Source organism: Mercenaria mercenaria, chromosome 4 (assembly GCF_021730395.1).
Source record: "Mercenaria mercenaria strain notata chromosome 4, MADL_Memer_1, whole genome shotgun sequence".
Classification (NCBI taxonomy): Eukaryota; Metazoa; Mollusca; class Bivalvia; order Venerida; family Veneridae; genus Mercenaria; species Mercenaria mercenaria.
Window position 1 is genome coordinate 9,729,472 of NC_069364.1, and position 21,761 is coordinate 9,751,232.

Consider the following 21,761-nt stretch of genomic DNA (forward strand, 5'->3'; position numbering starts at 1 on the left):
AATATGTTAATGTCATACCTCTGTATTCCTGTCCCTTTCATCATCTATGTATCTATGTTTCTCCCAAACATCTAGCACAATAGCAGAACATGTGTCATCATGATAGCCAATAAAAACATCCCCAACTTTAGCAACAGATTTCTCCTTTCTGAAATAGATAAATGTATATATATTTTATAACCATACAGGTACCTTAGATCAATTTTGCAATGTATATTTAAATGTTTTTTAGTTCACAAAGAAACACATCAGGCCAAATTGCAACTTTTCTGCTTTATAAGCAGTAGAAGATGACCCTATTTTCCTCTCAGTGCACTATTTCTGGAACTATCAACATTGGCATGATTACTCATGTGACTTTAACAGGGTTCAAACCAAAAAAGGTGAGGGGCAAGTGGTTTATTTCTGTAACCTTAATTCAGCCAATGAAGTCCTGCACTGTGAATTTAATCAAAACAATGGAAAATAAATCAACTATTATATTGCTTAAGTCACCACCTAGCACACACTAACACAACTGGCCAATCAAATTAAAACATCAATTAAGTTCAGTATCATGCCAGACTTTGTCCTGCCTATCAAGACATAATTAAAAAGCTCATTTGTACTTATGTAAAGAATACCTCATTAAGAAATTAATCAACACAAGCTATAACCCAGTAGAGCATACCTGTTGTGTATATGGTATAATATTCTAATGTATCAATCTATGCATAAAGCTGACATTTTCAATCTTCCAATGTCATAACTAAGTTTCAAGCAATTTTTTGTTCAATTATTCATGTTTTCCTGTATCTGTTCAAAATCTGAACAATCCTTAAATTAGATTAACATTTTCTAAGCAAAATAGTGACTTGTACTAAATGGGTCTCAAATTACGACTAGTATTATCTGGGTTCCAGCTTAAAACTTGTACTATACAGGTCTCAGACTGTAACTTGTACTGACTGGGTCTCAGATTTTAATTAGTTCTAACCAGGTCTCGAGACTACAAGAAAAGCTAACTGGGTATCAACTATAACTAGTACTAATTGGGCCTCAGTTTGTACCTAGTATTAAACAGGTCCTAAATTGTATCAAGTACTAACTGGATCTCAGACTTTAACTGTGCTAACTGGATCCCCATTGGTACCTTATATTAACTGTTTCCAAAAGTTAATACCCTAAATATTGATTGTCCTAGAAAGAGATTTTCATCAATGATCATGGTGACTCTTTGATCAACTTATCAAAATCAACAAGAGCAAATGGGTGAAGTTGGTGGTCTCCAAGAGATGTTGATCATTCATTACAGTAACCTACATGTATAAACTATCCTTAAAACTGTTTTAGGACCATTTGATAAACAAACCTTTGCATAAATGCTGCAGCATTTTTCTGTGACACATATCGGTTTGCCCATTCTTCCAGAGTTTCAACAACTTGCCGTTGTTCTAGTGATAGCATTGTGTTGATTGTGAGAAAATGTTTCTCAAGACGATTGATCAGGGGTATAGGAAACTTTTTGTACACCGTCTGCTTTTCTGCTACCACTATCAGTCTGTAAAAAAGGAAATGATGTTATATCTTACTCTATAATCTTTCAAACACCTGATGCAGACAGAGTCAGATATGCCTACAGTGGACATATACCTTCCCTAATTATAAACAAAATAAGCACAAAGCATATTCTATAGTAATGCTCCTTATTAAGGTTATTGTTAAACTTAAATGTTTTGATAACTTATGAAGCACTTCTCACACAAATTTCATTATTTTACATCAATATCCCTTCTGACATGCACTGCTGTATTTGTATCTAATATACAACTACGTATCATCCATATATTTGATTGCTTTCAACTTGTAAATGATAAAATATCAATCATGTTATTAAAACAAAGTCTGCCTAGCTGTACATGTAGATATGTTTTTAACCAAAAATACAGCATCTTCAAGTGAAGCAAACATGCTCACAAGTATTGAACTTTGGCAAGGCATCAATTTTTTAAAACCACTTTTTGTCAGGCAAGTTACTTTTTTCTGTAAAATTGACAGTCTATAGGAAGACAAATATGAAAAAATACTGTATCCTCATATCTGATTACCTGAAATTCTTATGTACTGGACACTTGACTCTGTGCGTCCCCAAACCAAGATCAACGTATCGTTCGCCTCCAAAATAAACATAGTATTGATTGAGGGCATCATATAAACTCTCATACAAGTTTTCCAAGTTCAGTAAAACTACTGTGTTTCCAGTTTCCATACAGACTTTTATCTTGTTGATGTTTCTACAAACCTGTCAGAAAAATTAAATAAATTTAAAATGAAATGGTTTTAGCCACATTTGCAAACAGACTAATATTTCACACACATAATATAAGAAAAGCTACAATTGGTTCTGGGATAATCAAAGCTGTAGCAATCACAGATTCCAGACACTGCTCTGTTTTGATGGTATATCACAACAGAAAACATTATCAAGCTGTGTTGGATGTCATATGACATGTAGCATGATTTACTGGTCTATACATGTACACTTGGAGGTTATTTACTCCAAAGATATGCATATCAGGTCCTACGGTAGGCTGACAAGCCCTGACGTCATATGCAGGCTCGAGTTTTGGGTATTTTTTTTTAATACATGTAGTACAACTTCCTTGTGGATGCCTTGCAGGTGGCAAAGGCTAAGGGAGAAAACCTTGACAAAAAGCAACCTTGTGCTTCTAAGAAAGGTTCTTTAGTCAGAAGTTATGGGTGGAGTAAACCCCACGGACCACATAGGTAACTGGTCAGCTACTGTGCCTCAGGTACTCTCTAACAAATGGCATGCAATTACACCATGTCTTTGGAGAATGTGAAACTATGATGTAAAAACAAATTTATACAGAAAGTTTATTAACTGGATAAAATTATTTATGAGGATGATTATACAATGTTTAAACCTGAATATAAAGCTACCCTTGGGACAGCCAAAATGTGGTCTTTATTGGGAGGTGGTCTTTATTCAAAGGTTAAAATACACTGTAAATGTTAAAATGGAAAACAAAATATGTGGTCTTTAGAGCCAGGTGGTCTCTGTTGAGAGGTGGACTTTAACACATTTACCATATGTCTGACTGTACTTTTCTTCACTAATACATTCATTAAAACTAACTGAATATTGTATGCAATACTGTCTGACCTGTGTATATTCCTGGTCACTTCTAAAGCTGCTACCAAATATGGTAATAGGTCTGATATCACTGCTTCTGGACAGTATCTGTTGTTGTATGATGGTCAAAGCTCCATAGTTCTCAGTCAACAATAGAAGGTATCTACTCTCACTACATAACAGAAAATGTGTTTAAATTTCAGACTGAGGTTTCAATTTCCAAGATCTTTAAAAACATCCTCACATAAAAATAACTTATTCCATGCTTTACATCACATTATTGAAACATAAGAACGGAATGTGTTGGGTAATGTTCTAGAGGAAAAGCTATTTGATAGAGAAAACCTGCTTAAACCCACTGAAAAAAACATGAAAGGGAAAGAAAGTTTGTCTGTTTTGCATATAAGCTCATTTGAACACCAGATCTTATATTTCCACTCATGTGAAAACAGTACAAGGTGAAAGAAAACCACTGTTAATTTCAAAATGCAACTATTTTCAAAAACATAATTACCTTTGTGTCTGATTTGTATCAAACAAGCAAGCCTGCACTAGACCAGCTGGGCTACAGTCTGGATCTGTTTGTTTTGGCTAAAATTGATTAAATAGTATAGCTTTACAATTTCCTAGATACCATGTTCAATATTCAGTATGTACAAATCAAGATTCTTAAATTTTACAATTATTAGTTACAAAAGAAACATCATTTATTAATAAACTAACAACTGTAATCACATACCATACAGACAATTTATGACAAATACTCAAACATTTTGTAAGAGATAAGTTTGGGTTTGAAAAAAGAGGAAGGAGGAATGTGTCTCCACATAATAAAATTCCTTTCATTAATATCTTTCTTTTCATCAAATGTTAAGTCCAACAAAATCACGCTTTACAAGAGTCCTCCATATGTGCATTTAATGTTTAAACTGTCTCAGGTTGAGAGCTGAAATCTCAATCTATATACGTATATATACAGAGTAAAACACTGGTCTTACCCTCTGTTCAAAATGAATAATTTTAGCTAGATGCCTCCTGAAGCTCTCAACAGGATCCACTTTATCCAGTCCACCAAAGTTTCTCTTGATGGCGTGTAACATTTCATGCCAGGTTGGTTTCTGTTTGGATTTCTCAACAAAACTGTACACCATCTTGACCAAGCTGAAATGCATAACATCATTTATCACTCATAGCTTCTCTTAGCCATCCATCAATTAGCCTGGTTTACAAGCTTGTACAACATTTTTTGAAGTTATTTCAGTAGTATTTGTGAAGGCTGTATCACAGCTATTATCATAACATTCAAATAGTCTTTAAATACATTTAATTCATTGTATTTCAAACCAGAAAAAAGAAAAATATATATAACAAAACTCTAAAATATTTCAGACATTTCTTGAAAACAAAACAGAATTTTAGGAGTTAGGTGTATACAGATGTTCAGAAAAGCAAACAAAAGGATCTGAACTCTGTTGAGATAAATGTTCAGTATAAAGACATTTTCCACCGCTGTTAATTGATAACAATTTAGTATTTATAATGAACTAAGAAGAAATCAAGATATGGCAATACCCTATGAGCCCAGTTTGGTTTTACACAAATATGGAGTAAGAGTTACCTGTAGAAGTCTCTAAGTCCATAAAACTCTCTCATATTCTGTGAGGCTTTTTCAAATATTTCAAGGTAGGAGGCTGCCATTGGCTCAATTAGGGGTTCAATCCAATTACCAAGAACATCCTCTGTTTGGCATATTCCACTGGAAAGTTTTTTATATGTATTATTACATAGTTCTTTTTAAGAATATCCGGTTGACTAGCATTAAAATCTATTCAACTCATTCATGGTTCCGAACAAGGTTGTGAATTACAGAGGTCTCCGAACACTAACTCAATTAAATGAAACTGTGTGGATGAATATGTTGTATAATTAAGTTATATGGCCAGTGTTCAAAGATGAAATTTTGAACAATATAATGTTGTTTTGGTTTTTTTTTTTTTTTTTTGTTAAATAGCACTGGAAATCACCAACTATTGTAGTAAAAAGGATATTAAATGCAAACAAACAATCCAATCATTGAACTGGAAAATGTTTAATATGATCACTTTGGCTGAAATCTGTTAGTAGTTTCAGATAATTAATGCATAAAAGATTTAATTATTTGATGTTTGAAAGGAGTATGCCCTCATTCAAAGATGATGAAATACGCAACAGTTACTGTAACGTCATACTATATTTGGCTGAAAACCAGCAAGTAGTAACATAAAAACCTACAAAGTACCACAACTGTACATACTTACAGTATTAGATATATTGCAATAGAATCTATAAGTAACCCTATGTTAAGCATGTAATGCAAGCAAGCAAGGTAATGGCAGACTAAGTTTGATTGTTCATAACAGGTAATGAATCTGCAACATCCCTCATGCCTTCTAGCATTGGTTTCAGTAGCATTCTATTACAAAGATACATTGAATGGTCTCCATGATCTTGTAGGACTAGAAAAAAAACAGAGTCAACAAATAATTTCATACTTTGCACTGTTTTTCAGTTCCTCTAGATCAGGGACTTCTCTCTGTACAAGAATTCCTCTATTCATCTTTGCTGGATCCAGTGCCCAGTTGGATATACCAATAAATGCAACCTGAAAATAATATCTGGAAGTTTCTAACAAAGGTTTTTACCCTTGTTTCTTTTGATGAAGCAATTCAAAAGAGTTTAAGTTAAATATGAGCCGTGCCATGGGAAAACCAACATAGTGGGTTTGCGACCAGCACGGATCCAGACCAGCCTGCACATCCATGCAGTCTGGTCAGGATCCATGCTGTTCACTAACAGTTTCTCTAACTGCATTAGGCTTTAAAAGTGAACAGAATGGATCCTGACCAGACTGCACGGATGCACAGGCTGGTCTGGATCCATGCTGGTCGCAAACACACTATGTTGGTTTTCTCATGGCACGGCTCAATTAGGCTATATTAATCATTATTATTATAGCTGACTAAACATCTTCTTGTTAAACAAAAGTTACCTATCCTTGAGTTAATTTAATAACCCAAAAATGAAACAGAAGCTGCATTTTGGAAAGACTGAAAAATTAAATTCATCTTTTATACAAAAGTTATGCTGTTCAAAAACAAACCTTTTTGTGTTTCTCAGGTTTTTCATCACCCTGACAACCATCTTCTAACAACGGATGAAGTGTCTAAGGATAAAAAATTATATGGTCTCTGAATGAACATTAAACAAGAGAGCACTAAAGGCCCTGTATCGCACATATGACCTAGTTCTTACCCAATATAACCAAGTATCAAATTTGGCCTAAATTCATAGAAACAAACCATGTTTTATGTATCAATAAGATCACTAAGTTTTTCAATGATTTAAACTATTGACATCATTTCTGACCTCAGGTACCCCACTTTTGAACTTTACCTAGATTCCATACAGACAAACATTTTGACAAAGATTTATAATGATCAAGTCAGAAAATTGACCTCTAAAGTGTTAACAAACTTTTTCTATGATTTGACCTAATGTCCTAGTTTTTTCCCCAAGTGACCCAATTACAAATTTATCTTAGATTTTAAACAGGCAAATATTCCAACAAAATCTCATGAAGATCAGGTAGAAAAAGAGGTCTTTTGAATGTTAACAATGTCTTTCTATAATTTAACATAGTGGAATAGTTTTTGACCTATATAATCCAGTTTTGACCGTGACCTAAAATTTCATAGAGACAAACACTCTGACAAAGGTTCATGATGATCAAAAAGAAAATGTTGCCTCTAGAGTGTTAACAAGGTTTTTCTGTGTTTTGACCAAGTGTGCTAGTTTTTAACCAAGCAAACCAGTTTTGAACTTGACCTAGATTTCATAGAGACAAAGATTCTAACAAAGTTTTATGATGATAAAGTATAAAATGTAGCAGTGTTACGGTAATAAGGTTTTTCAGTTTGACCTACTGACCTAGCTTTTTTACCTCAGGCAATTCAATTTTGAAGCTGACCTAGATTTCATAGAGATAAACATTGTGACAAAGTTTTAAGAAGATCAAACAGAAAATGTAGCATCTAGAGTGTGGTTTTTCTATGATTTATTCTAGTAATCTAGTTTTTGACCTCTGGTAACTCAGTTTTTCTTTACATAGACTTCATAGTGATAAACATTCTGAGAAAACTTTAATATCAAACATAAAACGTGGCCTCTAAGAGTGTTACCAAGGTTTTTCTATAATTTGACCTTGTGGCACAGTTTTCTACCTAGGTAACCTCAGGTAAATTTATCCTAGTTCTTATAGAGAAAAACATTCTGACAATGTTTCATAAAGATGGGATAGAACATGTGGCATCTAGAGTGTTTTTATATTTAATTAATCTAGTGACCTAGTTTTTCAACCCAGATGACCTAGTAAGTGATTATTTATCTGAGGTTTAACTGGGGAAAATGTTTTGAAACAAGTTTCATTATGACTGAGCTAAAATTGTGTCTTCTACAGTGTTAACAGTCAAACTGATGATGACCAACAACACATGACAATGGACACAGAGTGATCAAAATAGCTCACCTTGAGCACATTGTACTCAGGTGAGCTAAAAATTCCAACTTTCTTACCATATGTAACAACATACAATAATCATCTGATTACATAAAATAGACCTTTAAAGCAGTCTTCATTCTGTTGCAATATTTCAAATCTTTAAGCAGTGTTCTGCACGTTTGGATCAATTTATTTACGTTATTGTTTACATTACCTTGAGTGGCATTCTAGGACTGTCTTCTGCTAGTCCAACTTCATCAAGGACAACAATAGAGACAAATGTGTCCAAATCTTTGTCTTTCTGGAACTGAGCACACTGTCTGAATGTGCCAACAATACCATCTGGGGTAGACAAGGGACTACACTGGAAGGATACCATCTGGGCCTGAAAAGGAGTTTCCAAACTTAAGAAGAGCACTCACCGAGACAGCCATATTCCCCATATATTATAGAGAAACACTGATAAAATCAGTAACTAAGAACGCTGAAGATGTAGTTTTACAAATTAAAAATTCATTTCAGACAATATTATGTTTATGATTCTTGTGCAATGTGATATCTTTTATGTATCTATCATATAATACACTATCAACAATCAGTAAGAACTTTTATATTCAGGCACACTGGAGCTGCTTCTAATACAAAAGTTATATTTACCATATTTGAAACTAAATCATATTGTGTATCTCTTACTTGTTTCAGTTCTCTGAATAGTGCCTCTCTTGCTGCATTTCCTTGCATAGCATCAGACACAATGGTTTTGGCCAGTGACTTTGAGCTTCCAGGTTTGCCGACAAGGAATAGCGGGATGCGAAGTTCTATACACACAACCATCATGAATACGTTTTCTCTCAGTGCCATGTTGCGTGCAATGTTCTTTCCCAGTTCTACATTGTCTAGAAAAACTTCTTGGCAACTGATCAATGAAAGGTAGAAAGAAAAATTAATTGTCAAAAGAAGCTTCTGAAGTGAAAATGAGTAACTTTATAAAATGAAAGTTAAAAAAAAATGAAACTAGAATGTGTCTGTAGGACACAGGGTGTGCCCCCACTGGTAAATTTGTCACAAAGAAGGGGCAATAATTCAAACGTTTGCAGTGTTAAGGGGGTATAGCCTCAACATTTTATATAAAGGATTCATTATTCTAAGCCATATACTTTTTGAGCTATGGGCATCGCAAACAAAAAATCCACTATTTTGGCTATTTGAAGGGCCGTAACTCTGTAATTAGCAATAGAATCTAAAGAAGAATGCCAAATGTGCAAGGTCACATTATGACAGAGACTCATGCAAGGTTTCATGAATTTACATCTATTACCTTTTGAGCTAGGCACATCATTAGGTGAAAATGTGCATTTTTTACTATTTCTGGGGCCATAGCTTTGGAAATATGGGGTGAAACCAGACGAAAAATAGAAGGTGCGCAACTTTATATCATGATAAAGACTCATGCAAGTTTTCATCAATTTATATTAAATACTTTCTGAGCTAGGCACATCACAAACTTTTTTTCTGATGGACAGACGCAGGGACCAGACCAAATCTATATGCCCCCACCACTCATCCTAAAAACCTAACAAAGTTCATTGACCCAGTTTCTCACAGAAGTCATCAGTTTTCAAAGAAATCAAATGTTGCCTTCCAGAAAAAGAATAAACACTGGACTAGTACTGAAATGGCCAAATGTTTTTGTACCTTTCAATTTCGTCTTTTATCTGTTCTTCTCCACCAGGTAGCTCACATGGTGCTCTGAAATACTGGGCAACATGTGCACGGTACTCCGGCCTTGTTTTGAGACAGGCATGGTAACATACACCCACAGCCAGGACAAGAGAGCGTGTAACATCCTCTAAACTATCAGTCTGTGGAAAAGACAAATACATAATGTAAAATAAATTCATTAACTTTAAAGTATCTTTTAAACAATCAAGTTTGTTCAGTCAATATTCTGTTAATTACACATGCTTTATTAACAGCAAAACAGATATATAATGCTAAAGCATGTCAGTCAGGTAACATATCTATGGCTTTTGATGTTTCAGCAGTACTAACTTGTCCTCATTCAGAATGTTTAAAAGAGAACTGTCGAACTTTAAACATAACTGGAGATTTATCATCAATAAATTCATTAAATAATCATTAAAAAAATAATTGCCCTAACATAGTATTGCATACAAAGCAGTTTGAACTGTAGTTTGATCATCTCCCTACAATGCACACTTGTTGTAAAACTATACAAAGATGTTTTTATTGACAACACTGGACTTTATATTGTTTCAAAAAGACTGACAATGCAGGGAGTGTCCATTAGCCAGTCAACTTTTCCTCAAAATCCTAGCCATTTCAAGATTACAGTTTAACTTCCGCTAACTACAGCTCTCTACTAAAGGCACACATTTTCTTCCAACTGAATAAAGCTCACAAGATATTAACCTCTTTAGAATAACAACCTCCCTACCACAAAAACAGTTTTGTCTACCCATCAGTGTATACTATAGAGATGTTCCCGTGTAGGGAAATCATACATATACATGTAACATTAGAAGTCACAGTGTGCTCACCTGTCTAACTGTTATCTCGTCCTCATCCTCCTCCTCCTCAGATGAAGAGTAATCAATTCTACCATGCAGTTTGTTATTCATCAGATTGAACAATGTGTTGTTGTCACCTTGACTCTGTTGATAAAACCAGCTCATCACTGTCAATACTCGATCAACATCACGTAGCGAGACAAAGCTGCATTCGTCCTAAAATACAATATTTATAATTTAATCTTTTTACTATTTCATTGTATCAATTTCAGAAGAAAAGTGGTTTAAGGATATAACAAGAATACTATCTAAGAGACTGCAGGTTTGAATCCTGTCAGCGCTGATAAATGTCTGCAGAGTTCAATGGTCTTTGAATTAAGAGGCCCTGCAATTTTAAAACAAACATACACGATTGTATTCTAGTGCTGTTTTTTCACATATCACTTCTAATTTCAATGTGAAAGTAATCTTTTTCACAACATAAATAAAAGAAGTTCTCTGCTTTATTCAAACAAGGATGTTAATATTTACATACTTGCTTTAACACAAAGAGATCTGTCTGAAAACAAATTTTATATTTATGCTGTTTCTCAGTAATGAAATGTTTACTAGGCCAACATTTATGCATTATAATTGACATGAATTACCCTTTGTTCCCTCATATAATCCTGTGATGCAGTAAGAATAGCACTGACAACCTCAATCAACCCTGGTAGATCTGGTAACTTGTCTTCTCGAATCTATCAAAAGATATATCAAAGTTCTTCAAATTCAACATTTCCTTACTTCAACAGTTCTTATTGTATGATACAAATTGTGCCTAATTCCAGTTTGATGAATTACGCCTTATATGTACAATATTTTTTCAACAAGTAAATTCTGATTCAGTGTTTAAGTATGATTCTTTGCTAAGAAGATTCAAAAGTAAACAAGAGCTGTAAGTGGACAGCGTGATCGACTATTCTCAGTGCTTGATAGTATAATATAAGCAGTGAATAAAACTTTAACATTACAATAAGCATATTCTAAGTCGAAGAGGGGCCATAATTCAGTCAAAATGCTTGATATAGTTGCCTCCTCCTTTTTACAGACTGGGGTCATGATTGTAAACAAGTATGCAAAATATGAAAGCAATATCTCAATGGATTTTGAAAATATTTGGGGTGGTATGCAAACTTTAACATTTATTCTAAGCCGATAAGGGGCCATAATTCAGTCAAAATGCTTGACAGAGTTGCCTCCTCCTTTTTGCAGACTGGGGTCATGATGGTAAACAAGTATGCAAGATATGAAAGCAATATCTCAATTGACTTTGAAAATATTTGGGGTGGTATGCAAACTTTAACATTTATTCTAAGCCGATAAGGGGCCATAATTCAGTCAAAATGCTTGACAGAGTTGCCTCCTCCTTTTTACAGACTGGGGTCATGATGGTAAACAAGTATGCAAGATATGAAAGCAATATCTCAATTGACTTTGAAAATATTTGGGGTGGTATGCAAACTTTAACATTTATTCTAAGTCGAAAAGGGGCCATAATTCAGTCAAAATGCTTGATAGAGTTGCCTCCTCCTTTTTACAGACTGGGGTCATGATGGTAAACAAGTATGAAAGATATGAAAGCAATATCTCAATTGACTTTGAAAATATTTGGGGTGGTACACAAACTTTAACATTTATTCTAAGTCGAAAAGGGGCCATAATTCAGTCAAAATGCTTGATAGAGTTGCCTCCTCCTTTTTACAGACTGGGGTCATGATGGTAAACAAGTATGCAAGATATGAAAGCAATATCTCAATTGACTTTGAAAATATTTGGGGTGGTATGCAAACTTTAACATTTATTCTAAGTCGAAAAGGGGCTATAATTCAGTCAAAATGCTTGATAGAGTTGCCTCCTCCTTTTTACAGACTGGGGTCATGATGGTAAACAAGTATGCAAGATATGAAAGCAATATCTCAATTGACTTTGAAAATATTTGGGGTGGTACACAAACTTTAACATTTATTCTAAGTCGAAAAGGGGCCATAATTCAGTCAAAATGCTTGATAGAGTTGCCTCCTCCTTTTTACAGACTGGGGTCATGATGGTCAACAAGTATGCAAAATATGAAAGCAATATCTCAATGGACTTTGAAAATATTTAGGGTGGTACGCAAACTTCAACATTTATTCTAAGTCGAAAAGGGGCCATAATTTAGTCAAAATGCTTGATAGAGTTGCCTCCTCCTTTTTACAGACTGGGGTCATGATGGTTACCAAGTATGCAAAATATGAAAGCAATATCTCAATGGACTTTGAAAGTATTTGGGGTGGTACGCAAACTTTAACATTTGTGTGACGCTCACGCTAACGCTCATGCCGACGCCTGGGCGAGTAGGATAGCTACCCTATTCTTAGAATAGTCGAGCTAATAAAAACGTTGTTTCTTTTATCCAAACCAAAGTTTTTTAATGTAAATAAATATACTGTTTATAATTAAGTCTGGAGAATCAGTCTCTCTTGTCATAAACAATTTGAGTAACCAAACAAAGCTGCAACTCCATTTGTTACAAGACATTTGATCATGTGACCAGATTTTATACTTTAACAAGTGATTGCAGTGGCAATACAGAAGTCTCCTTACAGTGGAAAACTTTCAGTAGTGACCTTGACCTTTGACTTACAATCATTATAGGTCAAGTGTTGACAAATTATCTCATCATGGGGAACATTTCACTGTAGTATTAAGATAATCCATCAATGCATATAAAAGTTATGGAGCAGAAACAATTTTTACTTGACCTTCAATAGTAACCTTGACTTTTAACCTACAAGCACAAGTCATTTATGCATATAATCTACATATTGCCCTCTGTTCACACAACTATTGCCCTCTGTTCACACACCAAGTTTAATGAACCTAGCTTGAATCTGAGTAATTGTAGGATCCAGATTTGTGGACAGACAGAAGGATGAACAGATGGGCAGACAAACCAAGGGCATTCCTTTATTCCCCATCTGGTGTACCAAATGATTGCTAAAACTAACTTTTCTGCATAAAAACACAAAAGAAACTTACATATCTTCTGACCATCTGTCTAATATACAGATCTTCCACTTGTGTGTTCAGCTGGCCAAAGTCCCATACTAGTGGTAATAAACTCTGTGGTAGGGGTTGCACCCTGTACACTAGACGTCTCATCGGTACACGACCCAGTCTGTCTGTTGTCTCATCAGCATCTACGTGATACCCAAGTCCTGCCTGCTCTAATTTCTTGATAAGCTCATCTGTATGTCTATAAATAAAGTATACATACTACAAAACATCATCAAAAATCACTAAATAAAAGACACTGAAAGAGTAAAAAATATGTTACATTTTTTTGGAGAGGGGGCGGGGGAAAAGATGAGAGAGGAAGGGGAGTTAACCTCAAAACTTCAGGTGTACAATTTCACATGCTGAACAAACGCCTATATAAAGTTTCATGACTCCAGGTCCAGGTTTTTGAGACACATGATACAAACATGTAGGCCCTTTGTGCATATTTCTGACTAAGTCAAGGGCCATAACTCTGGTCTAAGTGAATTCCAAAACAAAACCCTAGGTGCAAAACTTCTTATGCTGAATAACAATCCTATGAAGTTTCATGACTCTAGGCCAAAGGCCATTTGAGATATCCATGACACATTGTCAAGCTGGCCAGACGGGCAGACTGTCAGCTGTACTGCAAACGTAAACCTAAGTGAAAAGAAAATTATTCTAATAAATGTGCAACTAAGCTTGCTACTGATCATTCCTATAAAATTTTACTGAAATCCAACCGACAATAAAGGATTAGCCTGGAAAAGTTTTTATGTGAAAAAAAAAAAGATCTTTGAGGGGCCGCAATTCTGCAAGAAATAATCCTAGAAGGATGTGCCAAGGACATGCAAAACCAGGCTTCATACCTATTACTCCTACTATGTTCCACTGAAATAGGTCCCAGGGTTTTCTAGAAGCTTGGACAAGTTAAAGGTGGTCAATCACATTTAAACAACATTTAATGACATTTTTTACTTTTTGTATATTCTGGTAGAGAATTATTTAAGGAACAAAAAGACCGATTACATAGAGTTAGATTCCTATTTGAAATGTATATTTTATTATTTTTTTAAAATTTTGTATTTACTCCCCTTTAATATGAAAGTATATAAAAAGCTGGGTATTTCTTTTTATTTCAATACAATGTCTAGTTTTACATTTGCATTTGATAGACATATCAACTATTGAACAATCTGAACCAAAATGCAAGTTTAAAAGCTGTGTGTAGCTTCTGAATTCATTTATTTCCAATCTATCTTGGTTGCGCAACCAAGATAGGCAAAGGGAGGTTATAATAATTTTTCAAACTTGTGTTTCTAATGAATTCCATCTAAATACATAAATTTTGATGCAAATATTTTACAAATATATTACAATATGTCTAATATTTATACATTTCCTTAGGCAAAGTATGGTTATCAAATTTATACTTATGATAAAATAACTCTATCTTGGTTGGGCAACCAGGATAGGAAAATGAAATTTTAAAAATACCTCCAGTGAAAATCTAATTTGTATTAAGTGTTAACTCATAAATGAGTGTAAATGATAAGATGCTAAAGTTTCGAACAAATCCGTTACATGGCCAAAATCTGATTATCCACCTTTAAATGCAGACAGACAGACAGCTAAGGCAAAAGAAATATGTTTACATTTATAATGAAATGGGGAGACATAATAAAATAATATTTTACCAATTAATACTATATACAGCTTTAAGATTTCTTTATTACAAGAAGTTTTTACTTTGTTTAAGAATTAACTACATGTATGTACTAGGTTGTTTTTACATCAATTTACCATGTATATGCTAAACAGGAAATTTATATACATGTACAGTATTCTCCTTCTCTAATACTCTATATGTCTTACTTTCTGTATGGATTACAAGCAGCAACCATCTTCAGGTTTTCACACAGTTTCAGTTTCTTTCCTTCCATACTTTTGTCACACATAATTTCCTTAATAAGTCCAATAGCTTCAGTGGTGTTAGCCTCGTCAAAGAACAGTACTGTATACATATGGTCTCCGTACTCATCTTTGTTCTTTTGTGCAACTTGTTCTGCTTCTTTTACTTTCCTTATAATGTCTTTATTTGTTGTTCCACCATGAACCTAACATAATAAGAAAAATATCGAAAGTTACTACATTGTGAGATATCATGCAAAGAATATAAGTATAATACCAAGTTTCATGATGAATAAAGTGGTGTATGAGAAGAAATTCTTTAAAGGATTTTGTATTTTTAGCTCTGTGGTCCCTAAAAGGTGTCATGCACACAATTTGAACAACTTTATGTCAGAGGTGCATGCCAGGATGCTTCTGACCAAGTTAGGTGTAATTCTGACCAGTAGTTCCGTAGAAGATGTTTAGTAAAACATGACGAAGCAGGATGACAGATCAACTACCTATACTATTTATTTATTTACTTGGGTTTTACGGCGCATCAACACAGTATAGGTTTTATGGCGCCAAACAGTTTTGGCCTAAGATTATGAGAATTACTACAGTATTTACTGTCTCAAAATTATTACTATTTTTCATTAGTTTATACCTTAATCTGTACGAATAAGACATTTGTTGTTAAAATATTGATTGCAATATAGCAGATATATCGTATCAAACATACCCCAAATCGGCGATTTTCAAGTTTTTTATTGTTATTTCCATGTTCACATCAAAACTTAGATATCAGCGCAGCTGTCGACAGTTTTTATTTTTTGTGTTTAAATTCGTTGTATATTCATATATAGTCTGTGAAAATCTTAAGTTTGTCGACACCTGCGCTCATTATGCATTTTACTTTTTTCTAATACCTTGAACTGCCAGTTTTTATTAACCTATCGGGAGAATGACTCATAAATTCGGCAGTTTTTAACATCAAAACATTAATTTTAAGACGACTAAAGGTCAAAAAATAATTATGCAAACAGAGAAAGTATTTTGTTGCAAGAAGCAAATACGACACTTAATGCCACCTGTAGGAAAATAGAAGGAGCGAATAAGTCGGAGTACGAAACGGAAGAAAATCTGTCAAACGTCACGCTAAAAATAGATAAACAAATGAACTTTTTTGTTTTATTAGTGGAACCACTGGTGTAAATGATACGTTAGATAATGGATTAAGTATATATTTGAAGGAATTCAAATTCACAAGAAAGGTAAGTAACGTTTTATTTGATTATTTTCGTTTGCTTTTTTTTTGCAGACGCTAAAATGTTGACAACATTCGTCCCAATTTTGTTCCGACTATCATAATCGCTTCTTATTCAACGGTCCCAGGCTTGAAAAGCTAGTTAAGGTACTTTCGCAAATTGAAATTAGAAATTTATGTGAAAAATCAGAATCCTCGAAACAGCTTTCGAAATGCAAGGACATAAAATATATATGATAAAAGTTGAAAAGATATATCTGTAGGTAAATTTGCGAGCATGAAAGCTACGCTGAACCCTATCTCCACAGTGCTTTGGAAGAAAATGAGTGAACAGTTTTGGTGCAAATGTTTGGTATCGTATGCAACCTAAATTGCTATAAAATATTTATTTTCAAATCAAAGAAATGCCAAAATAGTGCACACGAGCGTTACTTTTTCAAGAAAATGTCGTTAAACATTCTAATGCGCAAAACACGTGCACAGTTTTTCTAAAATATTTCGCTGCCATGTTTATTTCAAGGAATAAAATATATGATTGTTACTTTACCTCAGATTTCCTTACTGAAATATGTATGTCTCCTTATTCATGGTTAGAGATATCCATTTAGTATAGTTTTTCACTATCCGATGTCCTTAATCTGTTACCGATCCTTCACATTTAAAGAATAAACGCAATGTGTAATGATAGTTTTTCGCTTTACACACCTCTCTTGGACAAGAAAGCCGTTTCACACAAAATTTGTAAGCATCCGCTGGCAAAATATTAATGAAAGATCGGAACTTTTTCTAAAATAAAGATGAATTTCAATCATTTTCAAAAACTGGAAATATTGCACATTGTGTTGAATTTATAAATAAAACAAAAATCCTCAAAATAAATCATTTAAGAACTTTTCCGGGAACTATACGTTTCAGCCGAACAACGCATTTCAAGATGACACAAAACTGATTTCTCTTCGTAAACAATGTCAAAGTTCACCTGAGGAACATTGCTTAAAAAGTAAAAGTGCTTACTTGTTTCAGTTTTACGTCCTGTAGAAAACAATCAACTTTCAACTTTAAATGCATATATGTTCTATAATTATTCCAATATAAAAAACCGTCCGATCTTTTCCGTGAGAAATAAAACGAAGCAAATTTAACTATTTGTTTACACTTCAACCATGTGAAATTAAAGGCATGTACTATCACGAGACTCCCGTGCATTTTGAACCTCGTGGTGAATAAACTGAATTTACTTTAAAGTATGGTGTCTCAGTTGAGCCAGTTATTTGTTAATTTCAGAGAACATACACTAAAGAAGTGTTTATGAGATTATGCATATGTACGAATATTTACTAGTCTACTTTATATTAACGATGATAGAAAACAAGTGTGCACTCGGCAAATAGCAAGTCTATTATTTTCAGGTGTATACTGAACACTGATCCCAATGTTCGTAATTTTCAGATAAAGAACTCGTTATCCTTGGTTTCGTAGACAGTTTTAGTACTGGACCGCTTCTTCCGCTGTCAGCACCGCAGTTTACTAATGTAAAGTCAGTGTCCATTTCTATGCCGGAATTTCAATACACATTTATTATCAGTTTAAATCTATGAAAGTGTGAAAAAATATCATTGTTTAACGAAGAACCAAGATACAGAAAAGTTACTTTTGAGATATTGCTGATTTTAATCATCAGGTTTTGGCATGAGAAGTTCAACTGCTTGCATTTTGTAAAATGTTTCGTAGTTATCTACAATTGTATACAAATTGTATTACCTCCTAAAATATTTGGCTGTACATTTGTAGTAAACCCCAGTCCCGGGGTTAAATTGTTCAACGAGGACCTAAAATGTGGTTGTTGGCAATGTTCTTATTGCTCGAGTTTTGGGGGTAAATGTTCAGGATGACCGACACCACTGGCTTAATTAATTTAAGGAAAAGCCAGATTCCTTTTGAAGCCACTTTCTGGGCTATTTCAAAGTTATTATAATGCCAAGTGCTGTAATAATGAGTTCAGTTGTTATAACACCACTTAGATTATAATTTGGAAAAAGTCAACACATTATGTAGAATTAAATGAAGACACAAGAGTAAGTCCAGTTTTATAAATCTATTAAATCAAAAGTACTCTCATAACCACACATTTACAACTACAAAGATCTAAATTATGTCTACAAATAAGCTTCTACAATTACTATATACACCAGTTATGCAATTTAGTTCCTTTAAAAATATGTCAAAATTATCAGATAAGTCCAAATAAAATTAATGTATGTAAATTCCAGTAATTTTCTTAAGCAAATGAATTAAACTCCAAATTTCTCAATTATTCCCCAATAAAAATAAGTCCAAAGTTTCTAAAATTGGCTCCAAATTTTCAATAATTTCCTAACTAAGAGAAGTTTTTAATCCAAAAGTGTAAACTAGAAGAGCCAAGAAATAACTGATAAGCCCATATTTATAGAGAAGCACCAAAAATGCTGCAATCTGATTGGTCAATGACATTTTCCCAAATATGTAAAACTTTTCTCACCAAATGCAAGAAACAGAATAAATGTCATCAAAAACCAATTACATAAACACAAACTAGAAGAAAAACTGCACCTTATCAGTATATTTCAAATTACAAATAATGCTTTAAAAGCACTTAAATCAAGTGTCAAAGAGTTGACACACAAATTCTCCCAAAGATATCCAATATGGCTGCCAAAATCAGTCTTCACATCTAAAGGCCATTTTTAAAGGATTACAACAGAACAAGGATTCTAAAAAATCTACAAAATTTCACATAACTAAAAATTAATATCATTGACATGACAGTAAAGTTTCAGACCTGAACAATATCTCTAAATATTGTTAATAAATATTTTCATTGGTCAGCTCTAGTCTGTAAGAAGTGGACTAGCAAAAATGTAAGCAAAGTAGATTTTTCATAATTACTTTAAAGCTACATAATGTCATGTCCTCAAACTTTACATAAATATTAAGACATATATTTACAATATATTGAAAGTGGGTATACCATGGCAAAATATAAAATATGTATTTAGGAGCATTTAATGGTTTCTGCTGATACACTTTCTCGAAGTCGGGAGTTTTTTAGGTATATTTTTGGAAATAACTCGACCAATATTTACTCAATAAGGGTCAAACTTTTAGCAAAGCTCTGTCATAATGTATTCTTTAATGTACGGTAAAAGAACATGGTAACTAAAACTATTTATTTAGATATTTACAAAAAGCAAATTATTTCTGAGCCAAAACCCAGGTTTACCACACATTTTTTCTGCGATTTATTCTCACTGTGTTTTGAAAAACATGCTGCATAAATTCTCATATTGTATAAAAAGTCGATAGATCAAAATTGGTTAGTTTACGACGCATGAAACATCTAATAAGGGATCACTATACACATCGAACTTGTCCCGGACCAGTATGCGGAAATACTGTGGCCAAATGTTTCAAGATTGTCTAAAAATATTTGCATATATCGTGATAAAGCAAATATTTCGATTGTTTTTTATAATTTATAAATATACAATCACGTATGTGTGAGAAAGTTACGTTAAGTAATTTCGGTAGTTACTGCAGGAAGTACCGAAAATTCCATTTCCACCAAATTTTCCGTGAGATAAGCAGCGCGTAAGTACATAAATTCCACTATAATAAATTAAACATTTCTTATACTGGTACAATCCTTGAAAAGAATTTTGGACCGTTGCCAAATCTTGTTCACATTAAGTCTGAGACTTCTCTTACAATTTTAGGCAGTTTGGTACACCATACGTAGAAAAATCATTGTCCGCACATTGCACTACTTTTATGTATGCTGAAAATAGCAATATGTACAGATTTATTTTCGTTTTAATACACGAGGTGGTCAGATTTGAAAACAGATTTTGTACTAAGTTTAGTTGTATTCAGTAAGACAATTCTCCTATGCACTAATTGAAACTTTGAACTAACTTTTGCCATTCATGAATTTTTAATAAAGTATTTTGAAAGGATTTATAAATCTAACCAAAAATTTGGAAAAATACAGGTAAAATATCTTCTTTGTTTATTTCCAAATTTTAGTTTTACTTTTGATACAGCTACTTTTAGTTCAGATCTTGCAAACTGAGCTGTTTTTTTACTCTGGAACAGCTGCATTTGAAAGCTTTTGTTCGCTATATTTTCACACCTCAAATGAAGGTCACCCTTAATTCAAGATGGCGGAAGTACCTTAATTCCACACATTGTTTGGCTTTGAACACTGAATTCACAGTTCATTGTTGGAATTTTGATGAATGTGAAAAGGGATTCTGTATCACTACTGTAAATGTGCCAAACTGTACCGTGCAATTTGTAGTAGGTTTTAACGTTAGCTGCGTTACATAAAAAGTCCATAGACATGACGTTATAGTAGTGCGAAAATGAAATAACGTTTAGAACAGAGTATGCAGCCCGTTGAAAAAAAAGGGGTAGACGTAAAATGAATATTACTAGATAATATTTTATTTTTAAATAGTACATTAATTTTCCATAACGTAACTGATTCCGCTGTTGTGTAGCGGATGGCATGATGGCCTTCCAATCCGAAAAATCGAGTTCGAATCCGATGTGAAACATGATTTTTTTTTATTTTTTTTTAACAACGCTTTTCTATCAGTCTGTTTAGAACTTGCTCTTGATACAACTCCTCTGCTGTTTTAATTATTACTGTTAAATATCTGAATTAAGGTATCCGACCAATCAACATATACGCAATATTTCCTTGCCTTATGACCCAATGTCTTTTGGTATCATTTGAAAGAGTTGTGTCTGCTGAACAAGAATTACTGAATAAGATGACCATAAATAATTATGCAAGGATCATTACAGTCATGTTTTCTGACTGCGAAATGATAAAACTTACACTGTAATAACTGGATTTCTGTTGACGTTTCATTGAAAACTATATTTAGTAAAAAAATTCTGTAACATATTATTGTCATGTGATTTACATTTCTATGTTTTCTTTTTTTCAGTCAAATGTTACTAGAATTATATAAGCTTACCAGGCATCAATATTTGATATATTCTAAAAGCACTGATAACCTACGCATCTTCATCAAAATCCAAAAACGTTTTGATGTTCTCACCTTTTTGTTATAAATATATCACAGCACCAAGTTCTTTATGAATGTGTAGGTACACATTCTCAGGATAGTTTGTGGAGTGGCATTATAGAGCATGCTCGTCTGGAATGGGTGGGGGTTGTATTCCCCGGAATAATTTCTAATAGTAATTGAAGAAAACGTCTGGTACATTTGGAGTTATAGTAATCTTGCCCATTCTGAATTTATTTATAAACATGTTCTATGAGAAAATGCA

The 21,761-nt window shown here is 33.5% G+C and overlaps 1 protein-coding gene across 2 annotated transcripts in view; it reads right to left on the reverse strand.

The window, feature by feature from the left end:
• The window catches only part of LOC123550952 (E3 ubiquitin-protein ligase rnf213-alpha-like), a 79,439-nt gene that overhangs the window by 44,039 nt on the left and 13,639 nt on the right, over nucleotides 1–21,761 (reverse strand). For both annotated transcript variants that reach the window (XM_053540367.1, XM_053540366.1), the window contains exons 8-23: nucleotides 15,140–15,381; nucleotides 13,265–13,481; nucleotides 10,852–10,944; nucleotides 10,235–10,420; nucleotides 9,369–9,535; nucleotides 8,367–8,589; nucleotides 7,888–8,058; nucleotides 6,276–6,338; nucleotides 5,668–5,777; nucleotides 4,755–4,892; nucleotides 4,135–4,297; nucleotides 3,651–3,727; nucleotides 3,167–3,308; nucleotides 2,088–2,281; nucleotides 1,352–1,540; nucleotides 19–148 (exon numbers count right to left, since the gene is read on the reverse strand). In XM_053540367.1, the coding sequence (XP_053396342.1) occupies nucleotides 19–148; nucleotides 1,352–1,540; nucleotides 2,088–2,281; nucleotides 3,167–3,308; nucleotides 3,651–3,727; nucleotides 4,135–4,297; nucleotides 4,755–4,892; nucleotides 5,668–5,777; nucleotides 6,276–6,338; nucleotides 7,888–8,058; nucleotides 8,367–8,589; nucleotides 9,369–9,535; nucleotides 10,235–10,420; nucleotides 10,852–10,944; nucleotides 13,265–13,481; nucleotides 15,140–15,381 (2,505 nt within the window). The remainder of the gene's footprint in view (nucleotides 1–18; nucleotides 149–1,351; nucleotides 1,541–2,087; nucleotides 2,282–3,166; nucleotides 3,309–3,650; nucleotides 3,728–4,134; nucleotides 4,298–4,754; nucleotides 4,893–5,667; nucleotides 5,778–6,275; nucleotides 6,339–7,887; nucleotides 8,059–8,366; nucleotides 8,590–9,368; nucleotides 9,536–10,234; nucleotides 10,421–10,851; nucleotides 10,945–13,264; nucleotides 13,482–15,139; nucleotides 15,382–21,761) is intronic.